This window comes from Pogona vitticeps, chromosome 1 (assembly GCF_051106095.1).
Source record: "Pogona vitticeps strain Pit_001003342236 chromosome 1, PviZW2.1, whole genome shotgun sequence".
NCBI lineage: Eukaryota > Metazoa > Chordata > Lepidosauria > Squamata > Agamidae > Pogona > Pogona vitticeps.
Genome location: NC_135783.1, coordinates 81,646,669 through 81,670,911, shown reverse-complemented (window position 1 = coordinate 81,670,911; position 24,243 = coordinate 81,646,669). Strand labels below are relative to the sequence as shown.

At 41.3% G+C, this 24,243-nt stretch overlaps 2 protein-coding genes across 13 annotated transcripts in view; both read left to right on the top strand.

The window, feature by feature from the left end:
- The window catches only part of PDE7B (phosphodiesterase 7B), a 257,704-nt gene extending 243,513 nt beyond the window's left edge, over positions 1–14,191 (top strand). For all 12 annotated transcript variants that reach the window (XM_072996444.2, XM_072996447.2, XM_020779568.3 and 9 more), the window contains 3 exons: positions 7,427–7,523; positions 9,194–9,274; positions 13,018–14,191. In XM_072996444.2, coding sequence (XP_072852545.1) covers positions 7,427–7,523; positions 9,194–9,274; positions 13,018–13,235 — 396 coding nt within the window. In that variant the 3' untranslated portion in view covers positions 13,236–14,191. The remainder of the gene's footprint in view (positions 1–7,426; positions 7,524–9,193; positions 9,275–13,017) is intronic.
- Positions 1,016–2,591, top strand: LOC140706182 (uncharacterized). The gene is made up of 2 exons (XM_072996449.2): positions 1,016–2,210; positions 2,316–2,591. The coding sequence occupies exons 1-2, from the start codon at positions 1,560–1,562 to the stop codon at positions 2,442–2,444; spliced, it is 780 nt and encodes a 259-aa protein (XP_072852550.2). The 5' UTR covers positions 1,016–1,559; the 3' UTR covers positions 2,445–2,591.
- Positions 14,192–24,243: the final 10,052 nt, after the last annotated feature.

The window sequence follows — 24,243 nt, the reverse complement described above, 5'->3', positions numbered from 1 at the left end:
GCTGCAAATCATATTATTTGGACCAATAACAAAATGCTGCTGTGGGGAGTACTCAGGTTTGGTCCACTTTGCCCCTCAGGCTCAATTCCATTGACTATAAAATCCCTGTTGTTCGGGGTTTTCCTAAACAAAAACAATCACCACCACCCACAATTTAAATCTTAGCATACAGTTTTTCTGCTCCCGCTCCAGAGGTACATTTACCGTATTTGCCGGCGTATAAGATGACTTTTTTGGCCCAAAAAACAGTCAAGTGGGGGGGGGGGTTTGTCATCTTATATGCCGGGTGCACTTGAGTTGAGCCAGGAAGGAACTGCTGCTGCTGCCGCCACCGTTGGATGAGTGACACAGGGCCACGCTGGCCGGGGAGGAAGGCAGGTGGGCAGGCAGGCGGTCGGTCCAGATGGAGGGAGGGAAGCAGAGCCAGCCATGCCTGAGTGGCCAGAGCCCATTGCCAGGCTGCCCACTGCCTGCGCCGCTGAGCAAGTTGTCTGCTCGCCTGCCCGCCACCGGAGAGCTTCCCCTCCTCCTCCTCCTCCTCCTCCTTCTCCTCTGCTGCCGCCCACCCAGCTGCTTCCCCTCCCCCTCCTCCTCGCCCTCCTCAGGCCTTTCGCCGGCAGAGCCAGCTGCCCACTCGCCCACCCACCACCAGAGAGCTTCCCTCCTCCTCCTCCTTCTCCTCCTCTGCTGCCGTCACCTGCCCGGCTGCTTCCCCTACCCCTCACCCTCCTCAGGCCTCACTGCTGGCACCACAGCAGAACCATCCACTCTATATTTTGAGGGGAAATGTTGGGGGGTCGTCTTATACGCCCAGTCGTCTTGTATGCCGGCAAATATGGTATATTGGGGCAGATGTGGAATCGATTCATTGTAATCGATTCCACATATTTAAATGTCTCTTCTACTGTAATTTCTGCTACAAGATATTAGAAATGGTTTAAAAGAAAAAAGCACTGGGCTTGCCAAAAAAGTCAGTGCTTGACCACTGCTCTCCCAAATGCCTGCCCACCTGATTTCTGTTCCACTCACAATCGCTCACCTGCCCAATTGCCCCTTCACCTGATCAGTCACCCCCTTGCTCCCTCCTTCCCCCAGCCTAATCACCTGTTCACTCACCCGGTCACCAATCCTTGCTTGCCATCTCCCTGCCTCCCGATTACCCCTTTCCCTGCGTGGTTGCCCCTCTTGTTCACCCTCTCCTGCACACACACCCAGCCCTTCACTTGCTCACTCCTCAGGCACCCGTCCTTGCCCCCTTCACAGTAGTAATACTACCTAGCATTCATCAAAATCACTTTTGACAGGTACACTGCCCCTGTGAGGTAGGACAAAGGTTCAAGAATCAATCCAGGTCCCTCCTCTACCGCCAGGCGGGACTTTAGGGTGATGTAGGGGGTTGGTAAGGCCACTGTGGGCCTATAGGAGGGGTTCATAGATGCCAGGGACCCCTGTGACCAGAGCGCTGCCTCCAAATTGGCTCCCAAAGTCACCCCCGTGGCCCTATAGGCCAATGGGGAGAGGTTGGAGGGGGTTGGCTAATAAAGGGGTGGCCCTATAGCATGCCTTGGCGTGTCCTTAGGAGTCCCGGGACTGAAATTCCACAGCAGTTGCTAAAATGCCACAGCGGTGGTTTTGGCAGCCTTCTGTGCATGCTTGCCACTCTTTGCAGAGACTGGTGTGGCTTGGAGAAGATGGAGGACAAGAAATACCAGCTCCCTGGAACTCAGGGGCCCCCAGAGGCTGAAAGCCAAAAGGCGACGGTGAAAGCCAAAAGGTGCTTGTGCCCCCAAGGTTACTACCAGGGGCTTGTAGGTTCTTCCAAGCCCCTGTGCCCCTTAGGACCCCCTGCAAGTCTCAGGGGGATGCTGCCTGAAAACCCAGAAAATCTAAGAAAATGCAAGTCTGCAGAAAACCTATTCGTATTTACCGCAAAGCCAGAGCAGAAGCCGAAAAGCACAAGAAAGCTGGACTGCACCTTGATGTGGGGTGATGATGAAGAGGAGGATGAGCTTGAGTACAATTGTGGGCAATGGTCAAAAAGAGCTTTACAGAAACAAACCGGTGATGCCCTGAAATCAGCAAAGGATGTGGATGGCTGTGTGCTGGCAAAACCAGGCTTTGTGGTTGATGCCGATGGCCCTGAGGATCTGATGGAGGAAGAGGTTTCAGATGAAGGCTTTGAGAGTGATGCACAGCATCAAGTCAGCCAGGTAAGTGCATTTTCTAAAAGCTATAGTTAAGGGATATGTTAGGGGTTTTAAGGTCTTTTTTTTAAAAAAAAACTCACTAAAGGGTTGTTTCATTCTCACCCACAGGAGAAGGCTCGGGATGATGAGGATGATGAGCTTGAGTGCAATGGTGGACATGGGCCAAACGGAACTGATCTGAAATCAGCAGACAATGTTGTTTCATTCTCACCCACTGGAGAAAGCTTGGGCTGCTGAGGATGAGAAACTGTCCTGCATGAATATACAGCTTGTAAATCTATCCTGTATTGCATGTGTTTCTACTACCCCTCAGGCTTATATGTTTGCTTTACAGTACCCTTGTAATATACTGTCTTTTAATAAAGAGCCTTTATTGTACCATAACTTGTTCATATTTGTGTTAATGGTTGAGTTGGCTGCACAGGGGAAAATACTACACAATATCTATTATACACCCTCATCAGTGGGGAGTTTTGATGGTCTGAACCCTCTATTTAGGGAAGCCATTGAAGGTAGGGGATGTTTCTCAATGGCTTTCTGATCAAGATGCCAATACACTGCATAGACCGGCTAGAGTTCATTTTAAAAGAAATAAGACATTGTTTCCAAAGTAGATGCTCAATGGCAGGCAGATTTGGTTGATATGCAACAATTTGCTCGGTAAAACAAGGGCTACAAGTATATCCTGGTATGCATTGACATCTTTTCTAAGCACAGCTGGGAAAAAGTTCTCAAAGGCAAAACAGGTAAAGAAGTGGCCAAAGCTTTTGATTCTATTTTTGAACAAGACGGAAGAAAATCTGACAAAATACAGATGGATTGTGGCGGTGAATTTCTAAACAGACCTGTAAGCAGTTTATCCAAGAAATGCGAAATACAACATTTTGTCACCAATAATGAGGTGAAAACGGGGGTGGTGGAGAGGTTTAACAGACATTAAAAACAAAAATGTGGAAGTATTTCATGGCTAATTATACATACAGGTATGTGGATGTATTACCACAGTTCCTTAAAAGTTATAACTACGGCATTCATAGATCTATTAAATGTAGACCTGTAGATGTTAATCATCACAATGCTCTGACCATCTGGAAAAGGGTCTATGGGGCCTTTGCTGAAACAGAGAGGTTCCAGAACTCAGAAAAGGAGACTGTGTGAGGGTTTCTAAAATGAAGGGGGCATTTGATAAAGGATATGAACAGAATTTCACCACTGAAATATTTATAGTGGATTGGGTTATCAAAGGCGCAGAGAGGCCTGTATACCAGTTAATGGATTATGATGGGGAGGCCATAGTCAGGACTTTCTATCCTGAAGAACTACAGAGGATGACTGGGAAGACAGATTGTACAGAATTGAAAAGATTTTGGACACAAGAAAACTTCACTTAGTGAAATGGTTGGGTTGGGTTGGCCTAGCAAGTTCAACAGCTGGGTGGCTGCCTGTGAAGTTTCTGTGGCCGTATAGGACAGAGAAGCAAAATGGGTGATCATGGTTTTTAGATCACACTCCCCAGCATCGCCTGTCTTTCCTCAAAATACAAATGCTTTACAACGATGCTACCCCATCCCTTAGATTTGAACAGGGTTTGGGAAGCTGGCCTATCCAAGATACAGTATCCTTGGAGCTGGTACACAATCCTTAAAAATGCCCCGTTTTCCATTTCTGAGGATAAAGGCCCCCCAAAATGGGCCTTTCAGTTACCCATGGGCATTCCTGATCTTCTGAACAACATGAATGATACTATAAAACAAGCTATAGTTCTGCAACAAGTGTGGCTGACGTATGACCCAACCATGGGAAAAGTTAGATTCACAGGCCCTGCAAGTTACTTCTTTTCAGCTGGTGCTGAGTTAGCCGGCATTTTGGGGGCCCCTCTGGATGAACCCGTCAGAAAAATGCCTCATACTACAGTCCTTACTGGAGGTTTCAGCTCTTTGTATGGCTATACGGATATCATAGAACACAAAAATTGTGGGAGACCACTCTGTGCCTCTGTTATGCTGTATCCCCATCAAGGGAGAAACCTACGAATGTGTTACAATTACCTGCGACAAGCCACATTATGTATTGATAAGTAAGAACCACATCAACATGATCAACATTGAAATAAAGACGGATCAGAACCAAGATATGCCATTCACTTTGGGAAAGTTGTTGTGATGTTGCATATTCATCCCAGAAAAGGTTGTGCGCAAGAAAAGAAGAACGTTTAAAGGGTTGTGTTAAAAGACTATGGAGATGTCTATGTTCATAGGGCTTAGTATAATGCACAAGCAGGTCGCAGCCTCCCCGGATATCATGACACTAAACATGTATGGGGCAGGGCTGGGTGGCATTTTTCGTGGGCTGTTCTGAAAGGCAGTCCCCCTCTTGAGGAGAGGTTTTAAGTTTATTAAACCCCACATTAAGGGGGTGCATAAGGCTGTTCATAACATCGCAGGAGATGTCATGGGTCATGTTATGAAAAAAGTGAGACCCCAAGAAGGCTTAGGAGTCATGTACCTGAAAAGAAGGGGCGGAGTTAAATGAAAATCAGATTATCAATGCTTAGGCCCTCCTAAGCAGTTAAACACATGAGCACCTGCTAAAAAACATCAGAAGCTTTGGAGCAGGAAGAAGAAAGCAAACCGGAAGATAAAGGGCCTGAAAGGGGCAGGGGAGACATCTTTTAAAATGGCCTTCATTCACTGATGTCTGTAATGAAACTAAACTAAAACCTCATTTTCCACAATGTGCTGTTTGCCAATATTTCTGCTTCTAATGCAAACACACTTCTGGATATGCAAAGAAGTTTCAATCTGTTTTCCTCTACCTGTAACAATTTTAGCTTGATCATCAGTACTTATAAGATGGTGGTCATGTACTAAACTGTACTGGGTATACCTTATGAGGAACCAGTTTTGAATAAAAAACAAAAACAAAACAAAACAAAACAACAACAAACTGTCCCCTGCTGCATTCCCATCAATTATGAAATGACCATGAATCTCTAGGGCCAGTATTGCCTACAGAAGATTTCAGCCCTCTGCATAGAATCAATCTGGAATCAATCTTTCCTTTAAGCTGAAGATTTACAAAGCTGTTGTTCTGTCCTCTCTGCTTTATGGTGTGTAGACTTGGACTACCTATTGACCCTATGCAAGAAAGCTCAGTTACTTCCATCTTACCTGTCTTTGGAGAATTTTCAACATTGAATGGCAGGATAAAGTCCCTGAAACTTAACTGCTGGAGTAAATGCGGACAGGCATTTTTTATAGTTTTGAAACAATGGAAACTTCATGGAGTAAAGGCAGTATCATGTCATCAGGATGTTGGATGACCTTCTCCCAAAGTTTGTCTTTTATGGAGAGCTTGCTGCAGTTGCTCATGGTGGACAAAAGAAACAATTCAAGGATACACTGAATAAAACTTTGAAAGGATTTAATATTGACTGTGTCATTTCCAAAGCTCTCCCTCAACACTGATAAGACTGGCAAAGGGCTGTGAGGCAAAGGGCTGAAACATTTGAAATAAAATGAATCAAGGGTGCTCAAAGGAATAGAGAAATGAGGGGAAAAAAAGATGTAGCAGCCCAATGAGTCCAGGATCAGCTAAACACCCCCCACTGTACTTTTATCTTCTGGGCTCGTATTGGGCTGATTAACTACCTGCGCATTCATTAGCGTGCTACTGTTCAACCTTAACTTGCAAATAATCTTATCTTTTTTTCATAAATGATAAATCTGATGAAAATTGTCTTCTTTTAAAATCAAGTATGAACTATGTATAATGGCCAGAATGCAAATTGGTGATGTGAAGTACAGGGGCATAAATCTCAGCAGAAAATTGCTGCTAATCAATGAGTCACCACTGGTGTTCTTCATCACTTGCTAAGTCACATGACATAGTGCAGCAGCTTGTTAATTAACAGCAATCCACCAAAATGTTTACACCATTACACCAGGATAAATAGCCAATAAGATACTTGCCATTATCTTATATCAGACTCAATTCTATAGTTCTATATGTTGACCTCTTTTTAACTGGAAGTTAATGCTACAAAGCTCACAAATAGTTTTCCATGTCTTTTAGAGGTTATCAGACTTTAGCATTAAGTCTGAAATTATCTGTCTATCTAATCTATCATTATTTCCTCTACATTTCACAAAGTTACTTTTTACAGCCTGTAGAAATTGTTCAGCTTAGGATGTTCAAGGCTTGGAGTATTTCAAATCTTTACTAAATGTACTTTTTGTACATCTTATGGTTGCAGTGGATCCTGAGAGTTTAATTACTGTCCTTGACAATATTATACTTTATTTGGAGTCTTTTGTGAGCTTCTGCTTATTGCCAGTTAAGCAGAAAACACTTCAATTTAATAAGAAATAATAATTGGCTTAATTGTGTAGAGCTGAAAAAAAGTGCAAAATCATTATATGCAATATATCGACAGTATAATCTGCCCATGGTCAGTCCCCACTACAGACCTCTTCAAGGATATAATAATCTTTTATCTAAGAAAAACAGTAGACCATTTTTTTAAAAGATGGAAATGGTTGCAATAAACATTTCCCAGTCTGCTCTGAAGAGAATGACAGAAGGCAATGCATTGTTTATGAAGGAAGGAAGGAAGGAAGGAAGGAAGGAAGGAAGGAAGGAAGGAAGGAAGGAAGGAAGGAAGGAAGGAAGGAAGGAAGGAAGGAAGGAAGGAATTCTTTAAAAACTGAATTAAATGTGAGTGTTTTAGTCAGAATAATGTTGGCATATTGTAAACAGTGACTTGTGGGGAAAAAACAGACAATTTTAAATGTGTGCAATTAAAACTGTCTTTGCAGAGAGAAAAAGTTTGCCACAGATGAAAGAGAAAGGCAGCCTAAGATATCACCAGTAGGAAAAGTATGAGTGGCATCATTTAGCTAGTAACTTCACTTTCCACAAATGTTACTAGAACATGTGCTCCTGGCTCCTGCAACACCTAGCAGGTGAATTATGTACAAGGCTTGTGTGATAGCTTGAATCTAAGGGTTGTGTTTGACACTTGCACATGAGTGAACACAAGATTTCCTCAAGGATTAGATACTGTGTGGTGATGTAGTGACCTGGCTGTCTTCTTGGAAAGATGACACTGATATACTTAGTCCAGTATCAAAACACGCAGAACAGATAAGCCTTGAAAAATGTGTAGAGTAGAGTCCGCTTTGCTGCCTCATTCCCATCGTATTTTTCTTTGCTTTCAGATTGCACTGAAGTGTGCCGATATCTGCAATCCTTGCCGGCTCTGGGAGACGAGCAAACAGTGGAGTGAGCGAGTCTGTGAGGAATTCTATAGACAAGGTCAGCAGCCTGGTATCCTCTTCAACTTTCCACTCTCAGCCACTAAATCAGGATTTCCTTCAGCCAAAGTGACAGCTACTCACCAGTCAGCTTGACAGCTCTCATTGCTCACTTGAAGTCACTCACAAAAATATGCTGACAGAAGGGTTTTATTTCATTAGATAAGTGGCTGGGGACTGAAGGGCAAAAGCTTGTTAATACAACAATAGCTATCTAATCGGCTTGATTAACCTTGTACAACACTCAAAATGAAATATCTCTTTTCTAAAAGGTAGACATTCGAGTATCTCTGGGCTTATAGAATAGGCATGGGCACATTCTGGTGCACCACTGTCCCATTTTCTGTGGCAAGACCCACCATGGATTGCACCTTCTCTCCCAATGCAAGGGAAATAAAGTTGAAGCAGAAAGTTTCAGACGCCTGTTTCGACTTGGCTGGTTGGGTCAAGCACAGAACTTGTGCTTCTGGAGGCATCCAGACTAGAAGAGGCAGTCTTCTGGTTTACATCAGGGGTTCCTTACCTTGGGTAACCCAGGTGTTCTTGGACTGCAACTTCCAGAAGACTTCACCATCAGCTGTGCTGGCCAGGGTTTCTGGAAGTTGCATTCGAAGAACATCTGGGGACCTAAGGTTGGGCACCACTGCTTTACAGATGAACTGAGAGTTATAGGTGCATAAAATGATGGATTTGAAGACAGAAAATTGGCTCCTGGACCAGAATTTGCCTTTGCCTCTTCTACATAAAAAACCAAGATGTTTTCTAATGTTTGCTTTTTTTTAAAAAAAAAGATTTGCATATATAAGTGTATATCTATATTTATATCTATATTTACATCTATATGTATATATAAATAGCAGGGAAAGTGGGGGGCCTCAAAAAGCCTAGACCACATTTATAGAACTCTGAGCTAAAGCTTTGCCTTTACAGACAATGGGGTTGAGCCAATACTGTTTATACAGTCCTGCTGATGTTAGGATATCATGGTAACATCTAAGAGCAACATGATCTCAATTTACCCAGAAACATCTCCATTTCCAGCAAGCTAAGCCTCTGCTTGGTTTGGCGAGGCATTCACTCAAGGATTAAGCTTCTTGCCAGAAAGCTTCTTATGATTGTGACACACATAGGAGATACCAGTAGATGGAACTTCATGAATAATGGTCCAAAATACCATTGCAAAAACAAGTAACACAAAATAACAATTTATTAAGTTATTATTTATTACAGAAGTCTTTCACCACAATGTAAAAGAACAGCAACAAACTATTAAAATGATCGACTAATCAAAGTTTCAGACTTCAGCATAGCATCAGAATGACACAAACTGGGATTAAATAATGGATATGAGTGAAGCATTGGTCATAATGGGAGAAATGTCCTAACCAAACTTCCTTTGTAAGAGGCATTGATAGTTGGTCTAGTGCAGTGGTTTTTGCTTAGCCAGAGATTGGGAGTTTGATTCCCCACTTAACAGGGACTGGACTCATTCCATAGGGTCCCTCCCAGCTCTGCCGTTCTAAGATGATGATGATGATAGATGAAAAATTTTCTTTAAATTTACATGTATGCTTCCATTTTCCTGTTAAGTTCTTTAATTTATATCCTGTGTATTACAGAATATACAGTTTTAAAATAATCTGATAGACCTTTAATTTTTTTTCCTGACAGGGGACCTGGAGCAGAAATTTGACTTGGAAATAAGCCCTCTTTGTAATCAGCAGAAGGACACAATACCTAGTATACAAATTGGTGAGTAAGTACATCTTGCACCATTAGCCTGCCCTGTGCTTCCACCAGAGAATGAAGTACAAAAAGCATGTGAAGATAGATTAGCCTTTAAGTTATGCTTTCATTTCCATGAGTCAGTGTTGAGTCAAAATATGAAGTTTAACATGGGATGGTTATGTAGGATGCCACTGAACATGAAGCCTCAAGCTGAGATCACAGTTCAGACAACTGTGTACAGTATTTACACACACATTCTATATCTCTTGGCAGACAAATCTTTCAGTGCTACATATCTGAAACAATGAGCATGCAAACAAAGCTATCAATCCACCAATGACAAAACCAAGCTAATTTGCCAGCTAATTTGGATTGTGGCAAGCTTGTGTTAAAATTAATACAAAGTATTTTCATCTTAAGAGCAGACTACTTCCAAATACCAAATCAGACATTCCTCAAATCTTGAAACAAACAATAGTTTGACATTTTAGTTTACATACTTTAATTCTATTGTTGTTTCTGGCTAAATAATGTAACCAATACAGGCATTGTTTACCATAGCGAAAAGTATGATAGGTGTCAGAATCAAACACAGCCATTTTGCTGTTTGAGAGAGAACAGAAAATGCCATTCATCCTCCACATGCCAAACTGTATAGTATCCAAAGATCTGCAAACTGTGTTGGCATGGGACACACACACACACACACACACACACACAGAAACTCACAAATACTGTACTTTTTCAACTCCCAATCAATTGGTGAGAATGATACAGAAATATTTGCCACCCATCCCATGCCATAGACCAGCTGTCTAAGGCAGTCACCTTACTCGGCCTAACAGTAGGGCCAGTCCTGGTTAACACAGACATGATGAGCGATGCTCCTGCTTTCAAACGACCATCAACGTACTGGAAAGGAGAAAGAAATCTCCAGACTTTCACTGAATGATTAAAGACAAACATTCATGCAACTACCCAAGTCAGACACCAGATAACACAAACAAAATGTAAGAAACAGATAAGTGAATGCATTTCTCCCCCTATGAGGAGAAATTTCTCCCCATCTATCAGCTTTGAACAAATAAGCTGCTCAGCTTGTACAGCAGACCTCTGCACTTTTAACTATGGAAAGAGAAGAGTTGTTCCCCGCTGATGGGATCCTTTTGTGCCCCTTGATATTTCTGAGGGGCATGTCCCATCCTTTTGCAGATGCAGACAAGCCCATCTGGAACAGAAATAAAGGAGAAGCATTTCTTCAGTTTCCATGCTGTTCTCCCAGTGGTCTGTGAAAAAATCCAGTGGACTGTTTGCCCCATCATGCGCTGGCCAACTAAAAGCAACCCCTGTAACCTTTCAGTATTGTGGCCCCTTTTAAAAGTTAAGAACCTTATTCTTAAAAGAAGTTACTGTGCTTTATTTTGAACCTTGGGGCCACCCAAAATTGGACGAACTACAGATTCAACAATGATAGCTAAAGTTGTCTGGCTGTCTTTCTCCCTTGGCAAGTTCAAACAGTTAAATCTTTTTTTGCCCTATATATATATAGAATGAACTTCTAACATGGGATGATCTAGCCATAGTGGCGCTTCACATTTTAAAGATCAGCTGTTCCATCATGGGTATTTGGGGCAATAACCACAAAATGCAAACAAGACACATCTAAGAAAGTAATTCAATGCCCCCAGGAATCTTGGCCTGTTGCAATTCAAGTGCATGTTTACCAAAATCTGTTGCACTTATGTTCCTATCAGAAAGAACACTGGTCACAAGAAAAATACACGACTTAAAAATAGTCTTTTGATTGTTCATTTTTACATGTATGCGGCAATTCTAAGACTTCCTGAGCAAGAAAATAAGTTTTTCAGGCTAAAACACTACTGTACAACAGCACAAAGTTTTGTGAAGGAGGTGGTAAATTAAAATCAAAATCATGGCACAGACGGAGAATTCATACTTCATTATAGGATCACAAGGAGAGACAGGAATGTTTGAAGTACGTTTACTGCAGTAAACACATAAAGCACAAAAGACAGATGTGTGCATTCCAATATTCAGGAACACACAAGGGAATCCATCTATGTGGCAACTGTGAATGGATTTATTTATTTATTTATTTATTTATTTATTTATTTATTTATTTTATTTGTTTGTTTGTTTGTTTGTTTATCCTGCCCAACTAGTAGTGAAGATACTACTCTGGGTGGTAAACAAAACAGAAATAAAAATCCCAAATTTCAAGGTCCCTGAAGGCAATACACTGAATTCCTACAGCCAACACCAAGGTATCCAAGATTGCTAGACTTTGGCCATGATTGCTGGTCTGATAAAGTGAAGGAAAAAGGAGGAAACATGTAATAACACAACACTGCTGCAAAATGTCACCCTCCAAATGTTGATGGATTGCATGAGTCATAGCCACCATCACAAGTGATGAGGAATGCTGGCAGCTGTAGTTCAACATCTGGAGGTCTACACTTTGCTCACCCATGCTGGTATTGGAAAATTGAAAGAAGACAGTTTAAGCTTTCAATTTCCCAATATCAAGTAGTTTTAAGCTACCTGCTTAAGGCACTTAACAATACTGGGAAATTGAAAACTCCACTTTGGTTTGATCACGGTGATTGCATGTGCTGGAACTAGAGCAGAAAGGATCAATTCTATTTGAACCTTTTAAAAGTAGCCCCTGAAAGGGAACCAAAAAAATGTGGGTAGGAATGCTTTGGGGGTGGGATAGTTTATACGGCACTAATGTCATGTAGTTGCCAGGAAAAGAAGCAAACCAGCTCATCCCCAGCGCAGTCAAAAAAGTGGGACAAATCCCTGTGTGGCTGTACCCTAAGATTTCAGTGGATCTAACAAGTAACTATATTGTATTCTGGCCATCCAAGCCTTATGTCCAGTTAAACTTCTGTGCGAGAGTAGGAAACAATCTAAATGCTTATATTTAGTGATTACTAGTTGCGTACTAAAGTAGATACACTTATCTTAAAGAGTTTTGATTGTATACAGTCAGGTTGGTTTCCTATTGCTGCCCCCAGCAATAACAAGCTACTCCTTGTAGCAAATCAGAAGTGACTTGATGGCATACAACAGTGATAAGTTAGCATGTACTATTAGAGCTTTTTATGGTAAGAAAACTGAGTTTCCATGGCCAAGGAGAGCTTTGAATCTGGGTCTCAGTCTCAAATTCTAGCCACTACTACACCATGCTGCCTCTCCCTTGTTATTAAACTGTATCTCTTGCTACGGTCATAAGAGAAAAAGAGTTGATATGCCATTGACTGGCACTGCTGCTAGCATAATAAAAAGCAGCTTTATAGTAATTTAAATATTTTTTTTTAAAAAATGCCAGCCTAGAGTCTTGATGGCCTGATAACACAAACAAAATGTAAGACAATGTATTCGTGAAGGCTTTCACGGCCAGGATCTAATGGCTGTTGTGGGGTTTTCAGGCTCTTTGGCCGTGTTCTGAAGGTTGTTCTTCCTAACGTTTTGCCAGTCTCTGTGGCCGGCATCTCCAGAGGAAGATCTCCTCTGAAGATGCCGGCCACAGAGACTGGCGAAACGTCAGGAAGAACAACCTTCAGAACAGAGCCGAAGAGCCCAAAAAACCCACAACAACCAAAATGTAAGACAAGTTTGTAACAATTTTGCCCCTACAGTGGCTTTTTTTTGTAATGAGGGGTCAGGTTTGGCTCAGCCAGTCAGTGTACTAAAGTGAACAACTTAGCCACTGATAAGATTGGCCTTGTGTTTCCCTTCAGGCTTCATGACCTACATTGTGGAACCACTCTTTGAAGAATGGGCCAACTTTACTGGGCACACCCCCTTATCCGAAAACATGCTAAACCATCTGAGGAGGAACAAGACCAAGTGGAGGAGTTTGCTTCATAAACAACACAGCAGCAGGAGGAGCAGTGACCACTCGGTTCATAAGACAGAAAATGAAGAACAAACTTTAAATGAAGGAGAAGCCCTGTAGCAGTGGCCACTCAGCGCTTTATGCTGCTGTGCCCCGAAATCTTTCCCAACAGTGAACAAAATGGGTATGATGGCCCGCTGTTAACCATGCAGGAAGAAAAAGCAGGGGGGGGGAGCTAATGGCTACAGGTGTCCCTCAGTAGAACATGTGTTCTAAAGCTCTGCCAAATCTCACTTCCTCATCTTAATATCTGAAGCCATGCATCACTTCTCATCACCAACTCTTTGTGTGAGAAGTTTCTTTTAGTCATGTTGAAGCTGGGCCAGTGAACAAGTTCCCCGCCATCAAGAGGATTAGAGAGCACAAGGCAAGACCAGTGCATTCTTGGTTATCCGTTTCATTCACTCTTGGTGAAACTGTGACATGTTTTTGAACAAAAGGTTTGGAGCAACATACAGTCTTCAGTTGGGCAGCTGGGCTGCACATTAAAAACCACCTTCACCACCAGCAGCGCCATTGGAGAACGCTGAGGACATCTGGTCATGCGAGAGAAAAAGTATCTCATTTTAAATAATCAATCAAAGCCTTTTTTTTTAAAAAAAATGTATTTGGTGCACTGGACAAGGAATCTAAAAACCTTGAAATAAGGTTATTCTGTGTATACAAAGCTTTTCTGTGATGGTGCCCAGTGATCATTTTATGCCACTTTCGATAAAAGACTGACATTCTCCTCAGTGCAAGAACAGTATTTCTTATCAAATCAAAAAAGGAGTTGTACAGTTTAAATGTGTCCAGATGTCTCTTTTGATGACTGTATCCGTGACCTGTTTATATTAGCACATGTACGTCTCCTGTATATATAAAGCGCTACTGATTCCCATATGAAAATACCGAAGTATTATGGGAAAGCTACCTGTATAAACAATGGCACTGTGAACAAAATACTGTTAGTTTTAGTATAGAAACATTTGTAAATATATTACAGACTATTAATACACATTTGTTTGCAGATAAAAGCCTTAACTTCTCGCATCCTTAACTTTCTGATGGCTATCAAAAGTCTTATCATTTCAGTATGCCCCGCCAGAGGTTGGTTATGAGCAATATCTACCACAATGTGTCCAGTTTTTCAAAGGTTTCCTATACATTCCTTTACAGACTCATCGTAGTGTTCTGGTGACTAATGAAGATACAATTCAGTCAACCTGTTGCCATTTCTCCCTATCTGAATTGAAAAATCCACACAGGGCACAATACTGGACTTTATTTGGTTGCAAACTGCAATCCAGTGAACATTGAAAAGGCTAAACCTGAGCTGGACATTGGGGCATTTCATCTAAATCAACAAGTGAGAGCTCCTCTCTAGTCACAGATGCCACTGGATTTTAGCAGAATTATTGTATGTATTGAAACATGTCAAAAAGTAATTCTTTTAGAATATCAAGGAAGATTAGTCACAATACCTCATGTTTACGCAGAGCTCTCTTACAGGGAGGTTTCACTTGAGGACAAAAGGATCAAAATATACACAATTATTAAATTGGGGAATAGCAAATATTATGCTAGACCTTCATAAATGGCAAATAATATATAAATAACAGCACAATCAGAAAGTTAAATACAGTGCCTTGAGAATGGGAAAATATTAAGCCAAAGAAGCCTACTTGTGAAAAACTGAAAGGACACTAAGATGAAGGCCACTAAAAGTAGGCTGTAAGATTTCATGAGGTGGCAGGGTCTGGATTTATGGAATGTGGGTTCACAAGTTGCTGGAAAGAGAATAAAAGAGTTTGGGTGGCAGCTCGGAGATCAGGGAGCAAAAAGGGATCTTAAACAGTTTGTTATAAGGCAGACCTAATTCTTCCCTAAGCACATCACACCAAAGACAGAAGGGAAAAGACGTGGAAACTGCCAATGTATAGGGGCTTTCCAAAGATTGATTAGGCTAGAGAAATTTGCCTTCTGTTTGATCTAGTTATGTTTTCCTACAGAGGAGCTGGGTAGGTTTGTACTTTTAGTTGAAAAAAACAGGTCTTGGGCAACAGTCTTTGGGAAGAGCAAGCTAGCAAAAGTCCACTGAACCAAAACAGAGGAAATGGGACAGGTTGAATGTGGGAAGATTTCCTGGGCTGGTCTGCACCCAAAATACTGCTTAAAATTAGCAAACCAAGCTGAAGGAGTCAACGCAATGATTTTAGCAAAGCATTGGCAAGAAGCATTCAGAAACAGGACTTCTCAGGATAAGAACAAACAGAATTTCTTTGCAACAGTAACTACAACAATCGTATGCCATCAAATCAATGCTGTTATGATAATCCTTTTCAGAGTTTTCTAGGTAGTAGAAAGTACTCTCTATGATTTGCCATTCCCTTGTTCTGGGGGCTCTGCAGCCTCGGACTCTGCAGTTTGCCCAAGGCCAGACGGGTCGGCTGTTCTGCGAGGCACAGTGGAGAATCGAATGCCCAACTTCTGGCTCCACAGGCAGATACCTGAACCACTGCGCTATTTGGCCAGCTTCTTTGCAAGAACAGAACAGCAAAGGGAACAGCTTCTTAAGATACAAGCAGCACACAGAACCTCTTTGGAGAAAACCGCAGCAAAACAGAATGTCTAAAGATGGGAATCATCTGAAGTCTAGGATCTTAAGTTTGATGGTACAGTTTGATTTCTGTTTCCTTTTTCCTAATTCAGTTAACCTACTGCTCTTGATGGATTCAGAATGCTAGGCTGAAATGTGAAAGAGTGAAATGAGCCCCTTTTTACCAGTCGTTACAGTACTTCATTAACAAAGGGGGAAAGTAGCAGAATAGCCAAGGCTGATCATCCTGGTCAGGAGGCTTCCTTCCTGACTGCACAGTATCCTAAGACTGACACCTCTTGGGTGGATTTATGCCTCATGGCAGCTTGAGTGCTCTCTGGAACTTGGTAGTTACTTGTAAGCTATATTCCTGTATCTTTTCCATTTCTGATGACTCAATGACTTTACAGAAGAAACTTTTCAAGAGACTAGCTGAAGCATGCTGGTTAACCCTGAACAACCTTTGGAGACTGGCTTACTAGCCAGCCCCCTGTCCCCTTTTCCAAACAGATTTCAAACATGACCAGCTATTTACGCACACATTGCTGGGATGAGGTGCAAACCAAGGCAGTCCACTAACAAGCCTGTCTGGGCAGTAATATCCTACATTTTTTCCTGTTGGCAGAAAGATATCATAAAAGGAGCTTGTCTGGCTTCTATGTAAATAAGTAGATCTCCTGCATGTAAACAGAGCCAGTAATGATTTTGGTTCTGCTAACAATTCCACTAGCAATCATTTCACTCAGCACATTTGATTATGATATTCTCATGCACACATGTTTTGGATTATTGAAAAAGGGAAATAAAGCCCCTGCCCACTTTTGCATCCTAAATAAGCAGGCACACAATGTACTATAAAGCAATTGTTTGGCAGTTTGCACTCTGATTAGCAACTTCCAGAGAAATCTAGAAATATGCATTCAGTATATTTTTAAAGTATTTATTCCACTATGAGGGATACTCTTGTTTCCAGAGTAATTGCATTATACACAGAATCCCATTTCACATAAATATAAATTTAATGTACAGAACCAAACTCTTGCATAATTCAGTAATGAGAGTTAGCTTGACGTACTAACTTCAGAATGTGCAAGCAAACCCATATAGCTACTGTACTTGGCAACCAAACCTTTCTTGCACATGAGGCAGTAGAAATGGAGCCCTGAGAAAAATGTTAATTGCATTTTAAATTCAATTAATTCAACATAAATATTGCGAAAGTACCAACTATTATGAAATTTTAAATATTGCCAGAATTGGAAACAGCAGAAAGCAGACTTCCAGTTGGGATGCGCATGCTCAGTGCCCAAATAAAGGGCACAACAAACCCTGTGCCCTTTGGGTCCATTATGGCATTTGTATTTCCCTGAAACCCCATTCCTAGGAATGGGGAAATGCAAACGACAAGACCAGGTCATAGATTGAAGGCTGCTGGTAAGACAGAAGAGCCCCAGCAGCTGCTTGCAGAGCTGGGCATTCTGTTTTACTTCTATTTTTCTGGCAAGAGAACATCAGCTTCCTAAGGCAGTTACTGTATGAAGAAGGAAGTGAGTGGGGAATCTTTAAAAACGTACTGGCCACGTATTCCTTTGATATCTTCTTAAAAGGGCAGTGCAAGGAGCTTTAACTTCTGTACTGTCTGCCCTTTCTCTCTCCCTGCCTTTCCTGTTCCTTGGATCCAAAATCAGTGGCATTCAGTCAGCAATGACCTTGTAAGAGGAAGGACAAGAAAGGTGGATTTCTAAGGTAAGAAGCATGCACTGCTGCATCTTCCTCTGTTCTTCTTTCTCTTTGCCCATTTCTAAGCATGGCCCAGGAATGCTTAGAAATCCACAGGAATGCTTAGATCCACAGGAATGCCAGTCTACCTTGGTAAAGCCTCTGGGCTTCTTGCTCTACCCCATGGTTGCCCTGGAAATGCACAAATTTGGTTTGTATGTACATGTTTGTCCAAAGACAGTGCACATGTCCTTATTCCCATGAGTGCACATGAATGTACATTTGTTCTCAAGTCATGTAAGAAGTGGACTTTTGCTTAGAAATTGGATTACATTTTCCTTCCTCACGTTCTTTATTACTTTAGAAAAAAAATATTCTGAATATACAGAGCTGCTTTTCAGCTGCACTGTAGCATAGTTAATTCATAGCAGGAGAAATAGCACACAGGACTATGTAATTCAATGACAGTTTTGATTAAGTTCAAAATGGTACATCTGCAGTTATGAAATATCCAACCTTTTATTACATTAATTAAGTCTGTGGCAAATCTATAGAACCAATTCAGACAGAAAGTAGTGTTTATCTGGATTTGGTGGGGGGCAAGGGAGGAGTATGTGTTTCACTTTCCCATCTCCCAGAGATGAATAGCATTAAGACAGGGTCATCAGGGACACCATTTAGATAAGCCCAGGATAAATTACAAAGTACTGTACTGCAATGAGAAACTGGGCTGTATGAATACTGTACTCAGAATGTCTTCAAGTACTGCCTCTGTGTGTTTTTGAGAGCATGAGCTGGATGCAGGCAATTAGAAGCCAAATTATCAATGAATATAAAAAAAGGCTGAACTGCTAAGAAACATGGAGCAAGAATCACAGTCCATCCTAAGACATCTAGGTCTAAGTGAGCTTCAAAGCCGAAATTAGAGTTTAGTTTAAATATTTGGAATCTGAAGACATGGATTGCTGAGAAATAAAAGTTTTATACACGAAGACTAGCCACATCAAAAGCATAGGAATGACGGCCCAAGATTTTCATTCAATATAAGATGAGGAATGAAAAAAAGGAAAGAATGAACTAGAATCCCGCAAGCCTGCTCAACTTAGCATCTCTGCGGCTTTCTGAAAATTCAAGTCAAAAGGAAGACATGAACAAAAACAACAACAAAAAAGAAAAAGGCAGTGGTTAATGATTTAATGTCGTAATATTTAGTGTTGTTTTCATATGCTTGTCCGTTGATTATGCACATCCTTCCTTCCAGTAATGAGTAAGTGGATGTCTTATTCAAAAAACTGCCCTTGATTTACTCAAGTGATACTTTAAAACTCACGTATTTGTCAGGTGTCCCGCTCCCTTCAGAGGAATATGCTTCCACTGCGCTTAAAGAACTTTCAACCAACTAACAGGGAGGTTCATTGGTCCGACACATACCAGCTTGGAAATCTGGAAATATTGTCCCGTTCAAATCGTTTTTTTAAAAAAAGGAATAGCTTGCCTTTAACAGAGGAGAAGGGGACAACAGAGGATGAGATGGCTGGACAGTGTCATCGAAGCTACCAGAACGAATTTGACACAACTCCGGGAGGCAGTGGAGGATAGGAGAGCCTGGCGTGCTCAGGTCCATGGGGTCATGAAGAGTTGGGCATGACTAAATGACGAACAGTCTTCAAGGTATGTTGCCTCATGGATAATTATACCGTGGCAGACCATACAGCAAGCACAGTATATTCCTAGTCAATATGATCTCCGTCCTTAACATGGGTTTAGTCAATATTCATAAACAAATATACCAAAATTGTTTTTATTACCATAAATGGCAAGATTTATGCTCTGCTTAGAGTGAAAGAGAATCTTACTTTTGTTTTGGTGCCAAAAATCTTGGCACAATCAGTATATTTTACCCTGTTTCCCTGAAAATAAAACCTGAAAATAAACCCTAGTATGATTTTTCAGGATGCTTGTAATATAAGCTCTACCCCCAAAATAAGCCCTAATTATGTGAAAGCCCGCCCTCCACCACTGTGCAACAACCAGAAAAAGACGACATGACTGTATTTCAATAAATGTAGATTGTACATAAAAAAAGTAAAATATTCACTGAAAATAAGCCCTAATACGTTTTTGGAAGCAAAAATTAATATAAGACCCTGTCTTATTTTTGTAGGCACACAAATATTGCAAGTAAGGGGGGAAGCAGTTGCATTTGAAAATAGATAGTATTTTCCTCACAAAATATTTTACAACACACACAGCCAAATGCTCTGGACAAGTTTATGGGTCAAGCCATGGTTCCAGCAAAATCAATGTCCACTGGCTTCAGTGGAATCAAGATTCAGCTCCTATGAATGTGAATAAATAATGCACATCATGCTCCCTCCAGACATTGTAATGCTCCTGGAGCAGCTTATATATAACCAAGAAAATCAAGGTGGTTTCTGTCAACTGACTTAACCAACTAAAAGAGAAACAATGTGACAAGATGCAGCAGAAAAGGGAGATGGGAAAGAACATGTCTGGGGAGGGGAGTAATCTTTCAGCAACCTGGTGGGATGTCCAGGTTTCCTGACACATCTCACTCTCCTGAAATGAGGTCTGTTAGCATAGCTCTGTCACTGAGAAAAACCATGGAAGGACCTTTCAAATAATGCTTAATCCTATGGTCTCTGCTCCTTCGTTCTCAGTAGGGAACACTGTAAAGTGTAAATTGCAATTATAAATGCCTAGAGGAAGTCAGGCCAAATTGTTTGGGGCCTATTTGCATTGTCAGACTCCTGCTGGGCTGTGAAATGAGCTTGCGTTGAGCTTGCGTTGAGGCAGACACCCCTCCAACAATCTGAGCAAACATAACTTACCATGAGACAAAAAAACAAAACAAAAAAAAAACGTATATTTCTGAATCGGTTCATTGGCTCACTGTCAGTGCCATCTTCAATATAGGCACCATTGTTAGAGGTGGTTTTGCCACTGAATCCACCTCTCCAGATACTAGAGGGGAAGGCAAGGTCAGCATCCGGGCTGGTCAGAATTCTCCTGCTGCAACTGCTGGATGCCTCTGCTTCTATCCACAGCACCAGTAACTATTTTACTGGACAACAGCATGGCACCATTCCATGTCAATTCCAGAATCAGTAGTTTTCCAATTGGTAGGTTCCTTAATCTTTGCAAAAAGAACATCAACTTTCTTCCAGCACTTGAGAGCTAAAGAATTGGACTGCATATACAGCCCATTTCTCTGAAAGTTAAATGCCACCTTATTGCAGTCATATATACGGGAAACTTCCTAGCACATCTTGACTGATTCATACATAGATCAACAGAAGACTTATTTTTCTCTCTCTGATTTTAAGCTGCCAACTGCTAGGAATCCTGGGCAGCATCAATGGAAAGAATCAACTGTCCTGCCACTGATCTGTTACTAACACAGCAGTGGCTCAGAAACTGACCTGAGTACTTTAGGTCCCAAGAAATCCTATTCAGATTCCAGTATTTATTTCCCTTTGAGAGAAATGAAAAGGAGCACAAGAAACATGCCTGGGTGATGATTTTATGCTTCCTCAAACAACCGTTGTCTAACGCTCTTCAGTCTTCACACCTGGATTGCAAAACAGCTGTCTTGAGGAATCCGTAATCTTCAAACTGCCTGGCTCCATGGAGATAGCTCTCCAGGGTCACTTCTTGGTCAACAAAGTGCAAAGTACTGAATGTGCTTTTCACAGGAACAGATCTGCAAGGGCCAGAAAAAAGTATGGAAAATAACAGGTCAGTACAGTGTAACTTCTTGTTAATTTTTTTTTGTAAAGCTGGGATAAATTGCTTGTAGCAAAACGCATCATGAGTCCTTATTGTTTTGCGCCATCAAGTCATTTCCAATTTACAACCCTCTCAATTAGCAACTTCAAAAGGTCATGATGTTAACAGTCGTGCTTAGCTCTTGTAAATTCAAGACTTCCTTCCTTTATTGAGTCAATCCAACTCTTAGTTCATCTTCCTCTCTTCTTGTTGCCTTGAACATTTCTGAGTGGGGTGTTTTCAGTAAAGTGGTCCATGGACTCTTAATTTACTTGAATCTTTGCATGGCTATGGTGGAACTAGGCAAGCTGAAGATGGGAAACTTGGCACTGAAGCTGTGGGGCAGAGAAGGAACCTATAACCAAGCAAAGTAAGGGAAGAGGATGAGACGCAGCAAGTCCTGAGATAAACTTGCCTACTTGTGTGAGTGGTTTTATTTCATTTGTAACTCTTCAGCCAGAAAATGACTGGAATGGAACCTGGGATCAAATAAAACTATGACTACATTAAACAATGTGGGACTGTTGGTTTGGTCTTAATGACAAACCAGTTACTGTAATGCAAACCAAGATTTTCAAGCACATTTCAAACCATGGTATTACACTCCTCCTCCTCCTCCTCCTCCTCCTCCTCCTCTTCTTTTTCTTCTTCTTCTTGGCCACAAGAAAAATTGGCTGAGATGTTAGTTAGATGTACGAATAAACCCCATACTAAGGTTTTGTGTTGCATAAGAACACTCTGCTGTGAAATATTGTGACTACTGCGCAGTGTTGCCAAGAATTAAAGAGATAGAACTAAAAGTTCTAATGGTATGTATTTGCGTCAAAAGATAACAGCTAATAAAAAAGAGGCCTGCCCCAGCTTTTAGCAAATTGAATAAATGGTTTCATGGTGCCTACATTTTTATCTTTAAAAGGAGAATTTTCATCAATCCTAAATTATGGTAATCACAGCTTGCATTCTTTAAATATGTTGGGTGTACCAAGGTCCCAGTGCAAATCTGCCAATTTGCAAATGGGAGACACTTTACCTCCATTCTGCCATGAGTTTGATTTAATGCATGCTGGAATGGTTCCATACCTTCAGAATGAGTATCAGCTTTCAGATGTCAAGCATACTATTCCTTATCTTTTCCTATAGTTACGGTATCTTCAATGCCGACTCTGCTGTTACAGAAGTATTCTAATAATCATAATCCTGGTTTCAAGGGAGAAACACCTTCAGACTACAGTACTTGTATTAATTCTGCACCTTAACCATGCCATGCCATTTGTGATTAGGCTTGATTTGTGCTTGTGCCCTTTATACACTTGCTCATGCCTCAAATGTTTATCCCCAGATGTGTCCAGTTTCAGAGCTACTGGCCAAGATATCATGCACTTAGGTGGTGTGGATGTACTCTGTCAAATACTCATAAAGCTACAAGTGAGTTGTGTGATATCAAGCCCATGTATATTACACAAATTAACATGAATCTAAAATACATTCTAGGTATTACTTTATGCACTGAAATAGCAATGATTTAAAAAAAAACAAACAGAAACATACCAGTCATATAAGTTGAAACGTTTGTTTTCTAAGTCACCAGCTGTACAAATACACTCTTTTTACAGCTATCAAGACTTAGAAGTCCCATCGTATTTAAATCTCAACAGGTCTACACAAAAGGCAGCAGGGTGTTCGGTTGTTAAATGCAGTATCTGTCTCTGCAAGGAGCAAATATCTACTTATGGAAGAAGAGCACTTACGAAAAACTGACACTATATATTTTTCATGACTGGTGCCTGATTGCCCCCTGGTGGTTAAATGCATGTACTGATTCTCCTAGAAATGCATCAGTTGCTCTTAGCAGTCCGAGACATGTGGTTGAAATATGTATTTCACAATATTATGATATTTAAGTTCACTCTTCACTTCACAGAAAATGATTAAATGGATTCAACACCAATGAGAAGGCAAAATGCATACAAAATGCCTTTATGCAATATAAACTATCATCCATGATGCTATAATTTAGGCAAAGCATTTCAGACATACAAATATTATCACAGTTAAATATAAAACTAAAAACTAGATTCTGCTTGGAGCAGTGCCAGTATTTCTAATATTAGTACCTAAACAAATACAAAATTGTGGTATAACAGTCACATTACTATTTGCTGGCCAAAATCAAACTGGTGATCTATGTGTGTCTAAATGAAATGGTGTATGTCATGCTGGCAAATGGTCACTAATAACAAGGTGCTGCTTGTGTTCCTGGGGATGTTACTATTATGCATATACAAACTGTAAAACTCGGATTAGGCATCCTTCAGTCTCGGGAGACTATGGTAACGTGCTCTGTATGGAGGACTTGGAACAGTGTCTAGTGTGGTTGATAAGGCTAATTTGAGAGTGACAATCCCTTCCACACTGAAGACAAATAGTCTGTCCCCTGTCCAGCTCCCTAATTTTGCTGCTTTCAGGACTGCCTCTTTGCCTTGGCCTGCTGGACAAGTTTCTCTTCAAAATGGGAGAGCCCATGATGCACTGCCTGCCTCCAGGTTGAACGCTCAGATGTCAAGGTTTCTGTTGAGGTCCATTCCTATGGCCTTCAGATCCCGTTTGCAGATATCCTTGTATCGCAGCTGTGGTCTCCCTCTGGGGCAATTTCCCTGCACCAATTCTCCATACAGGAGATCTTTTGGAATCCGACCATCAGCCATTCTCACAACATGCCCAAGCCAACGTAGACGTCGCTGTTTCAGTAATGTATACATGCTAAAAACTCCAACTCACTCTAGGACTACTCTGTTTGGAACTTTGTCCTGCCAGGTGATACCAAAAATGTGTCAGAGACAACACAGATGGAACGTGTTCAGCTTCCTCTCCTGCCATGCACAAAGAGTCCAGGACTCACTGCAGTACAGGGGTGTGCTCAGGACACAGGCGCTATAGACCTGGATCTTGGTATATGCTGTCAGCTTCTTATTGAGCCATACT